General features: G+C 42.9%; 1 protein-coding gene and 1 non-coding gene across 2 annotated transcripts in view; one reads left to right on the top strand and one right to left on the bottom strand.

Annotated features, from left to right (window-relative positions):
• Positions 1-1219, bottom strand: part of LOC132820448 (sodium- and chloride-dependent neutral and basic amino acid transporter B(0+)-like) — a 31035-nt gene extending 29816 nt beyond the window's left edge. Inside the window, exons 1-2 of the mRNA XM_060832594.1 lie at positions 888-1219; positions 525-678 (exon numbers count right to left, since the gene is read on the bottom strand). Of these exons, the coding sequence (XP_060688577.1) occupies positions 525-678; positions 888-959 (226 nt within the window). The 5' untranslated portion in view covers positions 960-1219. The remainder of the gene's footprint in view (positions 1-524; positions 679-887) is intronic.
• Positions 1220-14281: 13062 nt separating this feature from the next.
• Positions 14282-14355, top strand: trnai-aau (transfer RNA isoleucine (anticodon AAU)). Its single transcript has one exon. It is a non-coding gene; the product is annotated as a tRNA-Ile (tRNA).
• The last annotated feature ends 823 nt before the right edge of the window (positions 14356-15178 follow it).

Raw genomic sequence — 15178 nt, 5'->3', positions numbered from 1 at the left:
TTTAGATTAGATTCCCTACAGTATAAAAACTGGCCCTTCTGCTCAACAAGTCCACACCGACCCTGCGAAGAGTAACTCACCCAGACCCATTAACCTACCCTGTATTTACCCCTAACTAATGCATCTAACATTATGGGCAATTTAGCATTGCCAATTCACCTGACCTGCCCATCTTTGTGACTGTGGGAGGAATCTGGAGTGCTAGGGGAAACCCATACAGTCATAGGGAGAACATGCAAACTCCATACAGCCAGTCATCCAAAGCTGGAACCGAACCTGGATCCATGACACTGTAAAACAGCAGTCATTGTGAACTTGCATCTGGAATCCTCACTAGAATTTCTAGACAATGTACAGTTTAAAGCTATAGTCAAATTAGTATTTTTTATACTTAGCTCAAATCTACATGATTTATTTAGTACTAAAGGGTTTCCAGCTTTATTTAATTTTTTTTACTTCAATGGTTGACCCCTTTAATTTCTTTCTGCTTTCTCTGCTCTGTAGTTTGGACTTCATCACAGTACCTCCTCCGTTTCTGTAAGCCAGGTACGGGAATCTCCAGACATTGCCCAGACCCACAGCGTAACCGATCATCGAGAGCAAGTAGTCAGCCTTCGAGGACCAGTTCCCTCGTTCTACATTCTCATCACCTTCACTTACATGGTCATTGGTTGCAGCCTGGGAGAGAGAGAGGAAATAACTGAATCAGAAATTACACTTGCTCTGTAAAAGCATATAACTACAAAAACACTGTGCTTTTCTCCATCTGGAGTAACCGGTTGGTAATTTGGAACCTACTGCAAACCTCCACAATTAACACTCATTAAATTCCACAATACCTTTCAGGGTTCTGCATGAGTTTATTCTCACGATTGGTAAATACTTACTGTGTTCTCTGGAAGTTGTATTTGTTGATCTTTCTTTAAGAACCCAGGTAAAGGCAAATGCTTCTTGTCCATTTTTGAACAATGATGAATTTCTCTTTTGTTTATTGAGGGTGGGATGGAAAACTCAGCAGCTTTTTTTGTTCAAAGATGTTCCAACTTTGTTCTTGCTCCGGGACACTTGTTGAAGTTTACTCAGCTCCACAGTAGGTAATGCCTGTTACACAGTCAGAAGCCCAGTTCCTTATATGCAATTTAAAAGGGGTGTTGCTCTGTTTATTCAGATTATGATGACATCCAAGTTCCCAGAATATTTCTTCGATTAATACATCGATCTGCGAGAACAAAATGATCAATTGTTAACTATTTGTATTATTGTTGAACATTAAAAACAAGTAAAGCTATTCAGTATCCGCAGGTTAGGTAGAGCTGAACTTTTTAAGGGAAAAACATCAAACTCACCTGCATCAATCAGGAGGTTAGGCAAAGCAGAACTGCGTGTTGCTTAAAAATAGTACAATCCTTTCAAATGCAGAAACTTAAAGGAAATCTATTGGTGCCTGAGTTTCTTTCAGACTTTGAACTGGCAGTCTGACCATTTGGTCATGCTCCAGTTATTCTGAATCTACCTGCTTCACTTCCAAGTGGGGTCACATCCACCGCAAAGTGGAATCTGTTCAGTTGTACCTGTGCTGCTTACGGTGTACCTGTGATGGTTATCTTGTGCATTTGGTATTTACATTGTGTTGCAGTAGCAATGCTGTACTATTAAATCTAACAGGATCTTGGAACCAATTGTCCCTGACATTGTTAATCTATTACATCGATAGATATTTATTGTTGTTTCTATTTGTGAAAATACAGTAAATGTGTATAAAGTCATCACAAAAACAGCACAATTCCATTATTAGTGGACAGATGATATTTTGATTAAATGAAGTTCCTCACTTTTATCTATCTGTGGTAAGATAACATTGAGGATGCTGTCCAATATCTGAAAGCTCCACATATTTTCTGATGAACAACATTCACATTAACTGTTACCCAGTTGGGTAAAGGGTGTGATTTATTAAAAAAACGGTCAGTTGTGTTTAGTAGAGCTGCAAGAACTGGCCTTTGAAGCTGATTTTTAACTGCTCAGATGATAATATTTTTGAAGTGACATCCATCTCTAAAGAATAATAAAATTATTTAAAAACAAATTGCATTGTTTTAAAATCATTTCATTATATTTTAGAGATGGATGTCACTTCAAAATTATTATCATCTGAACAGGTAAGAATCAGCTTCAAACTACATTGTTTTTAATGAGTAAAAAATATATTTATTTTATAATATCATGTAAAGAATTTTGTGTTTTGAGTAATTTATATTGTACCAATGAGATATTACAGTGTTTCATCAGGAACTTGCAAAACCGGAATGTCCAGGGTAGGAGGGACTTCCCTGAAACTGTTTCAGAATATATTTTCACATTGTGCGGCAGTTTTTTTATAACAAAAACTGCAGTAATTTTGGAATTAAGTTGCTTCGAAGGGATTGATTGTTACATTTGTAAAGTATTTGGTAAAAATATCATTGTAATTCTGATTGGTACGAAGCACAGCACAAGTTCCATTCCTTAAGATACACACAGTGCTAGTGATCAATAAAATAAAATCATCATAAACATGATACTGAACGTGAGGAATGAAACATTCACGGTTCGCTTTAACCTTCACAGGAGAAATACAATGACTTTACCTTTGAGGTAATAAAATGCTATAAAGTGCTTCACATGAGCGTTACACAGAGAAAGAGAAAGGCGGGATTAGGTAATGAAAATGATCAGCTTTAAGGAGTGTCTTAAAGGGGAAAACAAAGTAAAACATTTTTACGAAGGCATTCCGGCGTTTAGGTGACTGGAAGCATTGTTATCTGTAGTTAGAGCACTTAAAGTCCAGTTGCTTAAGTGGGCGGAATGAGGCGAACATAGAAATCTCAGTAGGTGGAGGGGCTGGAGGACACAGAAGCATTCAGGAGGAGCAAGGTCAGGGAATGATTTGAAAACAAGAAGGAAACGTTTAAAATCAAGACTTTGCTTGGTTGGGGACCAATATTTCTGTGTGCACATGGGTGCTTGGAAGTTTTTTGGAAGTTGGATGTAGGCGACGAACTGGGGTGTGTGTTGGAATAGTCAGGCTGAGAGAAATTAAGGCATGAATGAGAGTTTCAAGAGCAGTTGAGACGGAGTGACGTTGGTTGATGTTGTGGAGATAAAAATAGCTCATCTTAGAGGAGACGTCATGATTGTGGCTGTGGAATATCATCTCGTGGTAAATTTTGACTCCAAGGTTGCAAACAGACTGGTGTCATTTCAGACTGTTGCCAAAGACTTTGAGTATTTAATAATGCTCTGGGAATATTTGTCAGGTTTACTCAGGGCTCATTACTTGCCAAAGATTGTTGCAGTCTGGTTTCACCCACTGGCTAAATTAGATGAGTCAGATCTATAGGGCAGAACTTAATGAGATTTAAGTACATTTCAGTACAGAGAAGAGCACCCAGTCTATATCCCATTTACTAAGGATGAATAGAAGATTGCAGTTTGTGTAGACATATTTGAATGCCGATATCCACTCTTGTTGTGTGAATCTCAAATTATTCAGGCTCTCAGTCATCAAAAGGAGTGTCAGATTCAAATCTCAACAATGCATTTCCACAGTTAATTTCAAATGAACAATATATATCTCTGATGAAGGGCTTATGCCCAAAACATCAATTCTCCTGCTCCTCGGATGCTGCCTGACCTGCTGTGCTTTTCCAGCATCAGTCTCTCGACTCTGATCTCCAGCATCTGCAGCCCTCACTTTCTCCTAATATATATCCCTCAGCAAAGCTAAATATTCTTGAACTTGTGGAAATGTTCCAGCAGCAGCACATCAATCCCATTGATAGCAAAATCAAAAAATTGCTACAGAAACTCAGCAAATCTGGCAGCATCTGTGGAGAGAAGGCAGAATTAATGTTTTGGGTCCAGTGACAGTTCTTCAGAACTGATGAGGGAGGAAAATATATGTTGGAAGGAAGGAGAGGAATGAGAGAGGTAAAATGATCAGGATTCAGGCACTGGGAGGTCTAGGGGTAGGTTTGGTTTTATGTTCAAGGGCTCATGCAATAAAGGCAACTTAATAGATGGTCCCAACCATAATGGCAAAGATGTCCACCAGCTCTTTTGTTTCTTGTAGAAGACGTGGTTAGAAGGAATAGAGAGATTGGTTGGTAACAGGCAAAAGAAACTAGGGGGTTTCTTTGAGCACTAAGATAATACTGAAATCACAGTCTGTTTTGACAAAGGGAATGATTAGCAATATTGCTTGATGAGGTATTTATATTATATAATCATCACAGTGTGGAAATAGACCATGTGCCCCCTTTGAAAAGCATCCCACCCAGACATATCCCATTCCTGTAAACATGCACTTCCTTTGGCAAACTTGCCTATCCCTGGACACTATGAATAATTCAGCATGGCCAATCCACCCAACCAGAGCAATCACATGGAGAATGTACAAACTCCACATGGACAGTCACACGAGACTGGAATTGAACATAGATCCCTGGTGCTGTGTGGCAGTAGTGCTTAGCCACTGAGCCACTATATCGCCCAGTAAACCTGGTGATTAATGCTGAAACAACTGTGTGCAGCTTTTGGGTATGTCTATAGGCCCTATGTTTGGGTGGAGTGGGAGGTTAATGATATGGACTGCTCCGGGGAAATGGACAGAATGAGAAAGGATGAAGGTTTTGCCAGGAGCTGAATATGAGGGAAAGGTTGAGCAAATAAGGAGCTGCATTAATATTGCGTCAAATGATGAGAGGAAAGCCAGTCAGCTGGAAATTGGACGCTCAGTTGGAAGTGAAGGGTGGAGGAATTTGATTTTCTCCTGGGATGGACGCAGAAAGAAATGAGGTCAGAACAATATTCTTAAATAATTCGCTGGCATTGGAATCTCCGCTGCCTTTGTCCTTCTAGACGGCAGTAGTCATGTGTCTGGAAGTGCTCTTTAAAGAACTTTGGTGAATTTCTGCAGCAAATCTTATAGATTGAGGAAGCAGGATCAAACAGCGCTGTAGAGGGTTACCAGGTAGCCAGGAAGGAACTGAAGAATGGACTTAGGAGAGGTGGAAGGGGGTATGAAAAAGCTTTAGCAGGTAGAATTAAGGAAAACCTTAAGATGTTCTTCACTTACATGAGGAACAAGAGGATGGCCAGAGTGAGGATATGGCCAATCTGAGATAGTTGAGGGGACTCGTGTCTGGGGTTGGAAGAGGCAGTGGATGTCCTTAATAAATACTTTGCTTTAGTATTCACTACTGAGAGGGACCTTGACGTTTCTGAGAACAGCACGAAACAGACCGATATGCTTGAACAGGTTGATGTTAAGAAGAAGGATGAGCTTAACATTTTGAAAGACACAAGGAGAGATAAATCAGACAGGATATACCCAAGGTTACTACAGGAAGTGAGGGAAGTGATTGCTGCACCTTTGGTGATGATCTTTGCGTCCTCACTGTCCACTGGAGTAGTAGCAGATGATTGGAGAGTGGCAAATATTATTCCCTTGTTCAAGAAAGGCAATAGGGATAATCCTGAGAGTTACAAACCAGTCAGTCTTACGTCAGTGGTGGACAAAGGATGGAGAGGATTCTAAGAGACAGGATTTATGATTAATTGGAAATCTATGAATTGAGTAGAAATAGTCAACATGGCTTTGTGAGGGGAAAGTCGTGCCTCATAAACCTTGTTGAATTATTTGAGGATGTGACAAAACACGTTGATGAAGGTAGAGCAGTGGATGTGGTGTATATAGATGTTAGCAAGGCATTTGATAAGGTTCCCCATGGTAGGCTAATTCAAAAAGTAAGGAGGTATGGGATATAGGGAAATCTGGTTGTCTGGTGGCAGAATTGGCTGACTCATAGAAAACAGAGGGTAGTAGATGGAAAGTATTCAGCCTGGAGCTCGGTGACCAGTGGTGTTTCTGCAAGGATCAGTTCTGCTGTTTGTGATTTGTATAAATGACATGGATGAGGAAATGGAAGGGTGGGTTGGTAAGTTTGCCAGTGATACAAAGGTTGGTGGAATTGTGGAAAGTGGGGAGGGCTGTTGTAGATTGCAGAAATGGACTGATAAGTGGCAGATGGAGTTCAACTTGGAAAAGTGTGAAGTGATTCACTTTGGAAGGTTGAATTTGAATGTGGAAAGAGGGTTAAAGGCAAGATTCTTGGCAATATGGAGGAACTGAGGGATCTTGGGTCCATGTCCATAGATCCCTCAAAGTTACCACCCAAGTTGATAGGGTTGTTAAGATGGTGTATAGTGTGTTGGCTTTCATTAACAGGGGAATTGGGTTTAGGAACCATGAGGTTATGCTGCTACTCCATAGAGCCCTGGTTAGACCACACTTGGAATATTGTATTCAGTTCTGGTTGCCTCATTATCAGGAGGGTGTGGAAATGTTAGAGAGGGTGCAAAAGAGATTTACCAGGATGCTGCCTGTACTGGAGGACATATCTTAGGAAGAGAAGTTGAGGGACCTAGGGCTTTTCTCATTGGAATGAAGAAGGATGAAAGGTGACTTGATAGAGGTGAACAATATGATGAGAGGCATGCAGTGGATAGCCAGAGACATTTTCCCATGATGGAAATGTCTATCACGGAGGGTGCAATTTTAAGGTGATTGTAGGACATTTTAGGGGATTTGTAAGAGATCAGTTCTTTGCAGAGAGAGTGGCAGATGTGTGGAATGCATGGCCAGCAGTGGTAGTAGAGTTGGATATCTTATGGACGTTTAAGCAACTCTTGGATAGGCACATGGAAGATAGAACATTGAAGGGTATGTGGGTTAGTCTGATCTTAGAGTAGGATAAAAGGCTGGCACAACATCGAGAGCCGAAGGGCCTGTGCTGTGCCGTACTGTTCTATGTTCTATGTTCATGTAATTATCCTTTCTGAAGCCATGTCGGTTCCCAAATTGCATGGCTAACATGGAGGTAATGTTGATTTTGTTGGGGAGCTCAGTAAACAGTATTCTGGAATAACATTAATGCGAACAAAATAAAGTAGAGATGTTTAATAAATAATCTACACGTTGTAGTCATGCCCAAAGTTAAAAAAAATTACTCATCCATCTCTCATATTTCTAACCTATACTAACCTTAAAAATAATTATCTAATATAACCATCTTCCTTTGCCCAAACTTCATTTTCTGTGGCCGTTGAACTCCAATCCCACAAATTGTTACATTTAACTCTATATATTACACTTAATAATTTGATGTACATTACTCTGTCAATGATTGCTTTCTTTATTTATATGAAACATTGAATTAGCCTCAGAACTTCATGGAACTTATCATCAAACGTTTTCCATCCCTGAAGGTTTGTGCCTCAACTAAAGCAAAAAGTATTTCTCATGCTGATCTCTCAAGGTCAATAATGAACTCAACAGCCAAGTTACACAGAATGATTCAGTACCTCTTTGAAAATGTCCCACTGAGATTACAATGGGACCATAGAAAGCATCAAGAGTGAATTATGTGGCAGTAGCACAGTCACGCCGATCAGATAGCTTTACAACATTATTATTTTATCATTAGATGTGTTTTTTTTCTCAATCTGTCATTTATGTGATGGCCATGTGACACATCTCTGTATATGTGATATTCTGCATGGCAAGCAGACAAAGAATAGGAATTAAAGAACAACAATTCCCTTTCAACATTTTGTGGGTCATAACACATCCGAGGTATCTGAACTTCCCATTTTCATCATTAATTTGTTATTTGGATCATACATCGATGTTATCATCTACACACCTTGCGTAATGATATCTCCCATTCAGAACATGCTCAAAGGCTTCTTTTACATTTGTTGTCTTAAGGAATTATCGAAGAATTGATTTAATTCCTTAATATGGGATAAATGTCAGTAGTGACATGTAACATATATGTCTCCTGGTGTTTGTCCGATCTGCTCACTATGTAAGGATCATTAATCCAGCTATTTGTAATGTGGAAACTAGAATGACGTGAAAGCACTGGCAATGTTTATCAAGGGGCTACCTCTGACCAACTGCTGTCTCAGAGTGGGGTTTCATCTACTGGTGTGTACATGAGGACAGCATGGAATTAAATCCGTATTCAGAGAATCATTCGCTGTCATTTCTACCACCTCCAGTAGGATACCACCACCTAACACATCTTCCCTTCTCCTCCACTGTCAGCATTCCACAGGGACTATTCCCTCCTTTGTCACTTCCAACACTTCCTCACCTCCCCCTCTCCCACGGCAACTTCCCATGCATTGACACCCATTCAACTCCTTCCTCTGCATTTTCCAAGGGCCTAAACACATCTCCCAGGTGGAGCAACATTTTGCTTACACTTCTTTCAATCTGGTCTACCGAATTTGCTGCTCACAGTGTGGTTTCCATTACATTGGTGAGACCTAATACAGATTGGGTGACTGCTGGAACGTAGCCGCTCTGACTGCAGTAATAAACTCAACCTTCCAGTTGCTTGCCATTTCAGTGAATCCCCTTCCTCCTATGCTAACGTCTCTATCCTTGATTTGCTGCTGTGTCCCAAAGAAACTCAATGCAAGCTGGTGGAATAGTTTCTTATTTTCTACTTCAGGACTTTCCATCCTCTGGGATTCAACATTGAATTCCATAATTTCAGAGCAAGACCTCTGTCGTCCAGTTTTCTTACAATTCCGCTCCTTGACAAGACTGTCTTGCTGGTTTTTTCAGCAGAGAGTTCCCAGTTTTTCATTTACACTTGCACTTCGTATATCTATCTCTCCTTTATCACCACTGGCACTCTCTTTGCCCTTTGCCTTGGGCACTCTCACAATCTATCCCACTCACTTGTCCTCCTCCTCCTCTTTCATGGCACAAAAAAACCATCATTTCAGTTCTTAAGAAGTCTTAAATCTGTTTCTCACTCTAAAAGTGCTGCCAGGCCTGCTGAGTTTCTCCAGCATTTTCTCTTTTTATTTCAGGGTTTCAGCATCCACAATATCGCCGTGTTATTATGGGGTCACGTTCCTCTTAATCTGAAGCTAGCAATTAAGACCCACTTCAGAAAGCTGAGCAACTAATTTAGGCTGACATGTCAGAGCATTGCTGAGAGAGTGGTGTGTGATTAGAGGAACTGTCTTTTGGATAAAAGGTAAAAATCTCCCTTCCCAGATGAACAGGAAAAATTGCTTGGCATTGTTTGAAGAAACCCGTTGAATGTCCTGACCAACATATATCTACCAAAAAATTTCTACTGCAGATAATCTTGTTTTTTATTGAATTGCTTTTTTGTGGTGGACACTTTGGCTGTCACACTTCCTGTTCTATAACACTGACTTCACTTCGAAAGTGCTTCAGTGGTTGAGATGGACTAGGATCCTGACAGTACCATCCATAGCCTGGTAAACAATCAGGAAAATGTTGAGCAAATGGATTGGAATTGGTTAAAGGCATTTTTCTGACAGATAAACATCACTGTGCAAGCGTAATCTGGCAGGGTGGAGTAGGAAAGTGATAAGTTGTCAAATAATTTTAAGCGAACAAGTGCAAAATGTGCATACAAATATCCACATGTATCCTTCTTTAACATCCAGTTGTGGTGTGGTGGCATTGTCACTGGGTTACGAACCCTCAAGCCTAATGCTGTGGAGACACAGCAGATGGTGAAATTTGAATTCAATAAAATTAAAATGGTAGCTATTGTCATGTGTCATTAAAAAACAGTCCCTATCTGATTCACAGGCGCCCTTTAGGGAAGAAAATCAGTCATCCTTGTCTGGTCTGTGTGTAATGCTAAACTCTCACACTCCCCCAAGGACATGCAAATCCTGGGCCTCCTCCACCACCAAATAAAAGCCACCTGCCAACTGGACGAAGAATGCCTCATCATCTACCTTGGGACCCTCCAACCACATGGCACCACTGGTTTCCAACCCCCCCACCCCGATCCAACCCTTCAACTTGGCACTGCGTTCTTGACCTGTTCCAGCTGTTCATCTTCCTTCCTATCTATCCACTCCACCCTCCCCACCGATCTATCGCAGTTACCCCCCATCTGCATCCACCAATCACCTTCCACCAGACCCAGTCCCACCCCCACCCCATTATTGATCTCTCAGCTCCCTTCCCCTTCCACATTCTCGAAGAAGGGGTTGTGCCCGAAACGTTGACTCTCCTGCTCCTCAGATGCTGCCTGTGCCGGCTGTGCTTTTCTAGCACCACACATTTTGACCCAGGATGATGTGGTTAGCATTTATTTGCGTTCTGTCACGGTTCAGAGAGCTAATCTGCTCAAGGGCAAGTAGAGATGGGCAATGAATGCTGGCCTTGGAAGCATTATCCATCTTCTAAAGATGATTGCCAATTATCACATGAGGGTTTCAGTGCCAACAGCTCCACTATCCCCCAGTAACAGAATTCAACAACTGGAAGTGTCTTCATTGGTTCTTTTCTTCACCCCACCTCCATCACTCAGTCTCTGTAGATGGCCTCAAAATTTGACTTCCGCAACGTCGATGGTTCCAGGGCTGTGGGAGCTAGGAGAGATGGAAGTGGTACTCTGACCATTTCCAAAACAGTCCACACTGATCTTCGTGCCTTTGAGGGTGATAGCACAGAAATTCCCAGGGCAGGCAGCTAGTAGTGTAAACCTTGAATGACAGCATTGGAGCTGACTCCTTAACCTGCCATTTTGAACCATGTCAATATCTTGACTGGATGAGGGATCGTCATTCCTCAGTAATGCTATTTAAAGGCACTGCCACTCAGTCAGCAGGCCTGTTCATTTATTTGCCTTTGCAGCAGTGAATCAGATTCACTGAATTATTCCAGTGCGGAAGGAGGCCGTTCGGCCCATCCTGCCTGATTGAAGGAGTTGTGAAAAATTTGGCAGGCCGTTGAGGAGTGACAATGCCTCTGAATACACTCCTTGCCCCCAGTCATGGGGATGATGGGAATTGTTCCCCTTGCGATGTAGCAACAAAGTTGGGTTGGGGGTGGGGGGGGGTGGGAGTGGAGCTGAGGTAGAGTGGAAGATGCAAGGAAGACAGACTGCTTGGCGAGAAAGGAGGAGTGGGGAGGACTCTTCACACTTTATTTGGCAACTCCATTTTATTAAGAGCGCAGTTCAGGAACTGCATCATCTCCTGGAAGCAGACCGACCAGTCACAGAGCAAGGCGAGGATGGTACTGTCAGCAACGATCAGGGTGAGGATGGCCCTCAAACCTTTCATCAGAGCATTTCCAGAAATGATCCAGAAATGTTACCAACATATTGCTATCTGCTGTTCATTGTTGTATCCAGGAGCCACAGCCATTAGGCTGGTACTGTGGCTCAGTGGTTAGCACTGCTAACAACACCAGGGAGCCAGGTTCAATTCAAGCCTTGGTAACTGTCTGTGTGGAGTTTGCACATTTTCCCTGTGTCCCTGTGGATTTCTTTTAGGTGCACTGGTTTCCTCCCAGAATTCAAAGATGTGCAGATTAGGTGGATTGGCCATTATAATTGTTCTGTTGTGTCCAGGAATGTACAGGTTAAATGGATTGGCCAGGTAAATACGGGGTTAGGGAATGGGGCAGGGGTAGCAGGTCTGTGTGGGGATGCTTTTTGGAGGGTTGGTGCAGGCTCAAAGGCCGAATGGTCTCTTTGGAGAAAGTGAAGACTGCAGATGCTGCAAATCAGAGTCGAAGTGTGGTGCTGGAAAAGCACAGCAGGTCAGGCAGCATCCGAGGAGCAGGAGAATCATTGTTTTGGGAAGGGCTTATGCCCGAAATGTCAATTCTCCTGCTCCTTAAATACTGATGTCCTGCTGTGTTTTCCAGCACCACACTCTCGAATGGTCGTTTTGTACACTGTAAGGATTCTATGATTCTACATCAGGAGAGAGGACTTTGTTGTCTCCTCTCAGTCAACAAAGAGAAAAAGGAATAGTGGAATTTTAAACAAAGAAAAAAACTGGAAAGACCCATCAGGTCAGGCAGGGAGAAAAACATCAGGTCTTAATACTGTTCATCCAACCATATCTGCTGGATTTATCTGACTTTTCTGTTTCTTTTTAGTTGGAGTTTCTAATCCATGGCATTTTGTTTCTCTGGGGACAGGAAGCTGCTTGGCTTTAGCAGGTTGTTGGTTTCCCCCTGGCATAGGGACTCCTTGATTACATGGAGATGGGTACAGCATCTCAGTGGGAGAGGCATTGTAATAGGGATGGGTGCAACCTCTAGTTAGTTGTTAGGTGACCCATGCCTGGAACGCTGTGTGCTGGTGAATGTCGACTGTTCTGGCAGCAGGCGTGAGGGCTTTATTGTGCATCAGTTCCACAAACACCACAACCCCAAGTCAAAATGCTATCCATCCAATTCCCTGGATGAAGGTGTCCACTCTGCAAAACCACCACACATGGGCTGCACTTGCGTGGTGACTACTCACGGGAAATGTCATGGGAATGCTGAAGAGAAATGAACCATGTGGGAAATACCCTCCAGGGTTCAGCTGGTGGCTTGGCTCATGGGAATCCTTAGCATTAGGTACAGTCCCTGACACCACAGGTTCAATGGTCACCTCAGAAAGGGTTGAGGGAGTGCAGGAGGGGGTGGGGAGCCGTGAATGGAGGCGGAGGAAGGCAAGAGGCAGGTGAGATATCAACCATCCGATCCTGCAAACGGTCCTTAAGGAACCGACTACCGTTTCCCCATGAGCGTGGCATCAACTCTGAGCTCCACACAAAACCTTCAGCCAAGTTGCGCTTGAACACTTCTGGGAGCAGCAGACTGAGGGCAGGCTGGCTCTCTGCCAATACATTTCTCAGGTGTATTCGTTTTGGACTTTTCTCTCAATGTTGCCCTGCTGCGATTGTCACCTCGGCAAGAGAGCTCATGAATGAGCTCTTCAGAGAGCTGGCCCTCACACTGACCTTTGCCCTTGGCCATATGCAGTGTAACCTTACCCAAGGTTTCATCACTTTGTGCCATTGTGCAGACTCTGTGGTTGGACTGTCCGAGGAAGAACACATCTTGCCAGCACCTGAGCTGTAGATGTTGGATCTAGTGACATTGTGACCCATCCCTCAGTGTCTTGATTCTCAGTTCATACTCTTCTCACTCTGACTGTTAACTAACTGCATTATGGGTGGCACAATCACTCAGTGGTTATCGCTGCTGCCTCACAGCACCAGGGACTCGGGTTTGATTCCAGCCTCAGGTGCCTATCTGTGTGTGGAGTTTGCACATTCTCCTTGTTTCTATGTGGGTTGCCTTCAGGTACTCCAGTTTCCTCCCACAGTCCAAAGACGTGCAGGTCAGGTGAATTGGCCATGTTAAAATTCCCCATTCAGGGATGTATAGGCTAGGTTCATTCAACAGGGGTAAATATAGAATAGGTGGAATGGGTCTGGTTGGGTTATTCTTCAGGGGGTCGGTGTGGACATGTTGGGCCAAAGGGCCTTTTTCCACACTGTAGGGATTCTATGTTTAAATTGATGTTCTTCTGTATGTGACTGAAGGGAGGCATTAGGGTAGGGTGGGCATGAAGCAACAACATGTGTTAATTTATACATTCTGCAGCCTGGAGATTGTGGGTTGAGGGTGCAGAATGAAGGTGAGTTTGGAACAGTCATACTTTCACCATGGAATGAAAGGAAAATACTGCAGATGCTGGAAATCTGAAACAGAAATTTTAGCATGACAGTAAGATGACCTATTGAAATGGCAAGAAACTGGGAGGTCAGGGTCATTGCTATGGACAGAGCGGAGGTGTTCTGCAAAGTGGTCACCCAGTCTGCTGTTGGTCTTATTGAAGTTATGACCTGGGCCTTCTGCAATGTTCCACCAAGCCCAATGCAAGCGTGAAGAACAAGACCTCATTTTCCTCTTAGGCACTTTATACTCCACAGGTCTCAATATTGAATTCAATAACTTCAGAAACTAACCACATTATGCCTGATCTCTATCTTTCTTACATTCTCTCTCTCCCATGCTTCATCTGACAGCATTGTCTTGTTTCTGTTTTGTTTACTTTGGTCTCAGTAGAAAGGACCCATTCTCTCCCTTTCACACCTTAATATACACCCACTCCACATCTCTATTTCTCTTCCATCACCATTAACAACCTTACACAGGGCCTCGGCACCATCTTCCTCTTTGCTCCTTCTCTGCCTCTGTCAAAAGTATTTTAAAAACCTTCTATTCAACACCTTTCAGTTCTGAAGATGATTCAAACTGGACTCAAAACATTAACTGTTTCTCTCTCCACAGATGCTGCCCTGACCTACTCAGTTTCTCCAACGTTTGATACTGTCATCCTGAAAGACTCCAGACAAAAGCATGGTTATAGTTGGTCAGTTAGCTCAGATGGTTACAGCATGGCGCTAATAATGCCAAGGTCGTGGGTTCAATCCCCACACTGACCAGGTATGTTGTTGGGATTTGCAAGTCACAGGTTCGTGCATGCAGGGTATGTGTAAGCATTGCTGCCTCACAGTGTCAGGGACCTGGGTTCAATTCCCACCTTGGCAACTGTCTGTGTGGGTTTCCTCCGACAGTTCTAAGATGTGCAGGTCAGGTGAATTGGCCATGCTAAATTGCCCATAGTGTTCAGGGATGCATTAGGTGTAAATGTAGAATGGGTTTGGGTGGGATATTCTTCAGAGGGTCAATGTGGACTTGTTGGGCTGAAGAGCCTGTTTCCAACTGTAGGGATTCTGAGTCCTGTGCTTTTAGAGCAGGGGATAGTGATCAAGGTTGCCTGTTCCCTGTTGATACATTGCTGCTGTGTTATGGGTCAACTTATCCTGTGAGACAGAGTTAAAAATCACACACCACCTGCTTAAAATCCAACAGGTTTATTTGGAAGTACCTGTTGGATTATAACCTGGTGCTGTGTGATTTTTTTTAACTTTGTTCATTCCAGTCCAACCTCCACATCATATCCTGAGAGAGACGGAGAGGCAGTGGGAGAGAGGAGTGAAAATCAGAGTGGTGTCATGTGTTTGGGTGATGCATCAGTTGGGGTAGAATGACAGTCAGTGAGTGCAAGCTGTGAGAATTGGGTGTGAGTATCAGTGGTTAATGAGTGATGCTAAGGTGGAACACATGATTATATGAGTGATTGGAGTGTGGGAGTGGTGTAGCGAGAATTGTGGGTGAATATACTTGAAGATTCATCCAGTGACCTCAATCACCCACTAGAAGTCAGTGAACTTTCTTCTGGCATTGCATCCAGGAGGTGGAATT

Source organism: Hemiscyllium ocellatum, chromosome 11, assembly GCF_020745735.1.
Source record: "Hemiscyllium ocellatum isolate sHemOce1 chromosome 11, sHemOce1.pat.X.cur, whole genome shotgun sequence".
NCBI classification, from domain to species: Eukaryota; Metazoa; Chordata; class Chondrichthyes; order Orectolobiformes; family Hemiscylliidae; genus Hemiscyllium; species Hemiscyllium ocellatum.
Note: the sequence above shows the minus strand (reverse complement) of the source record. Positions and strands in the feature narration are given on the sequence as shown.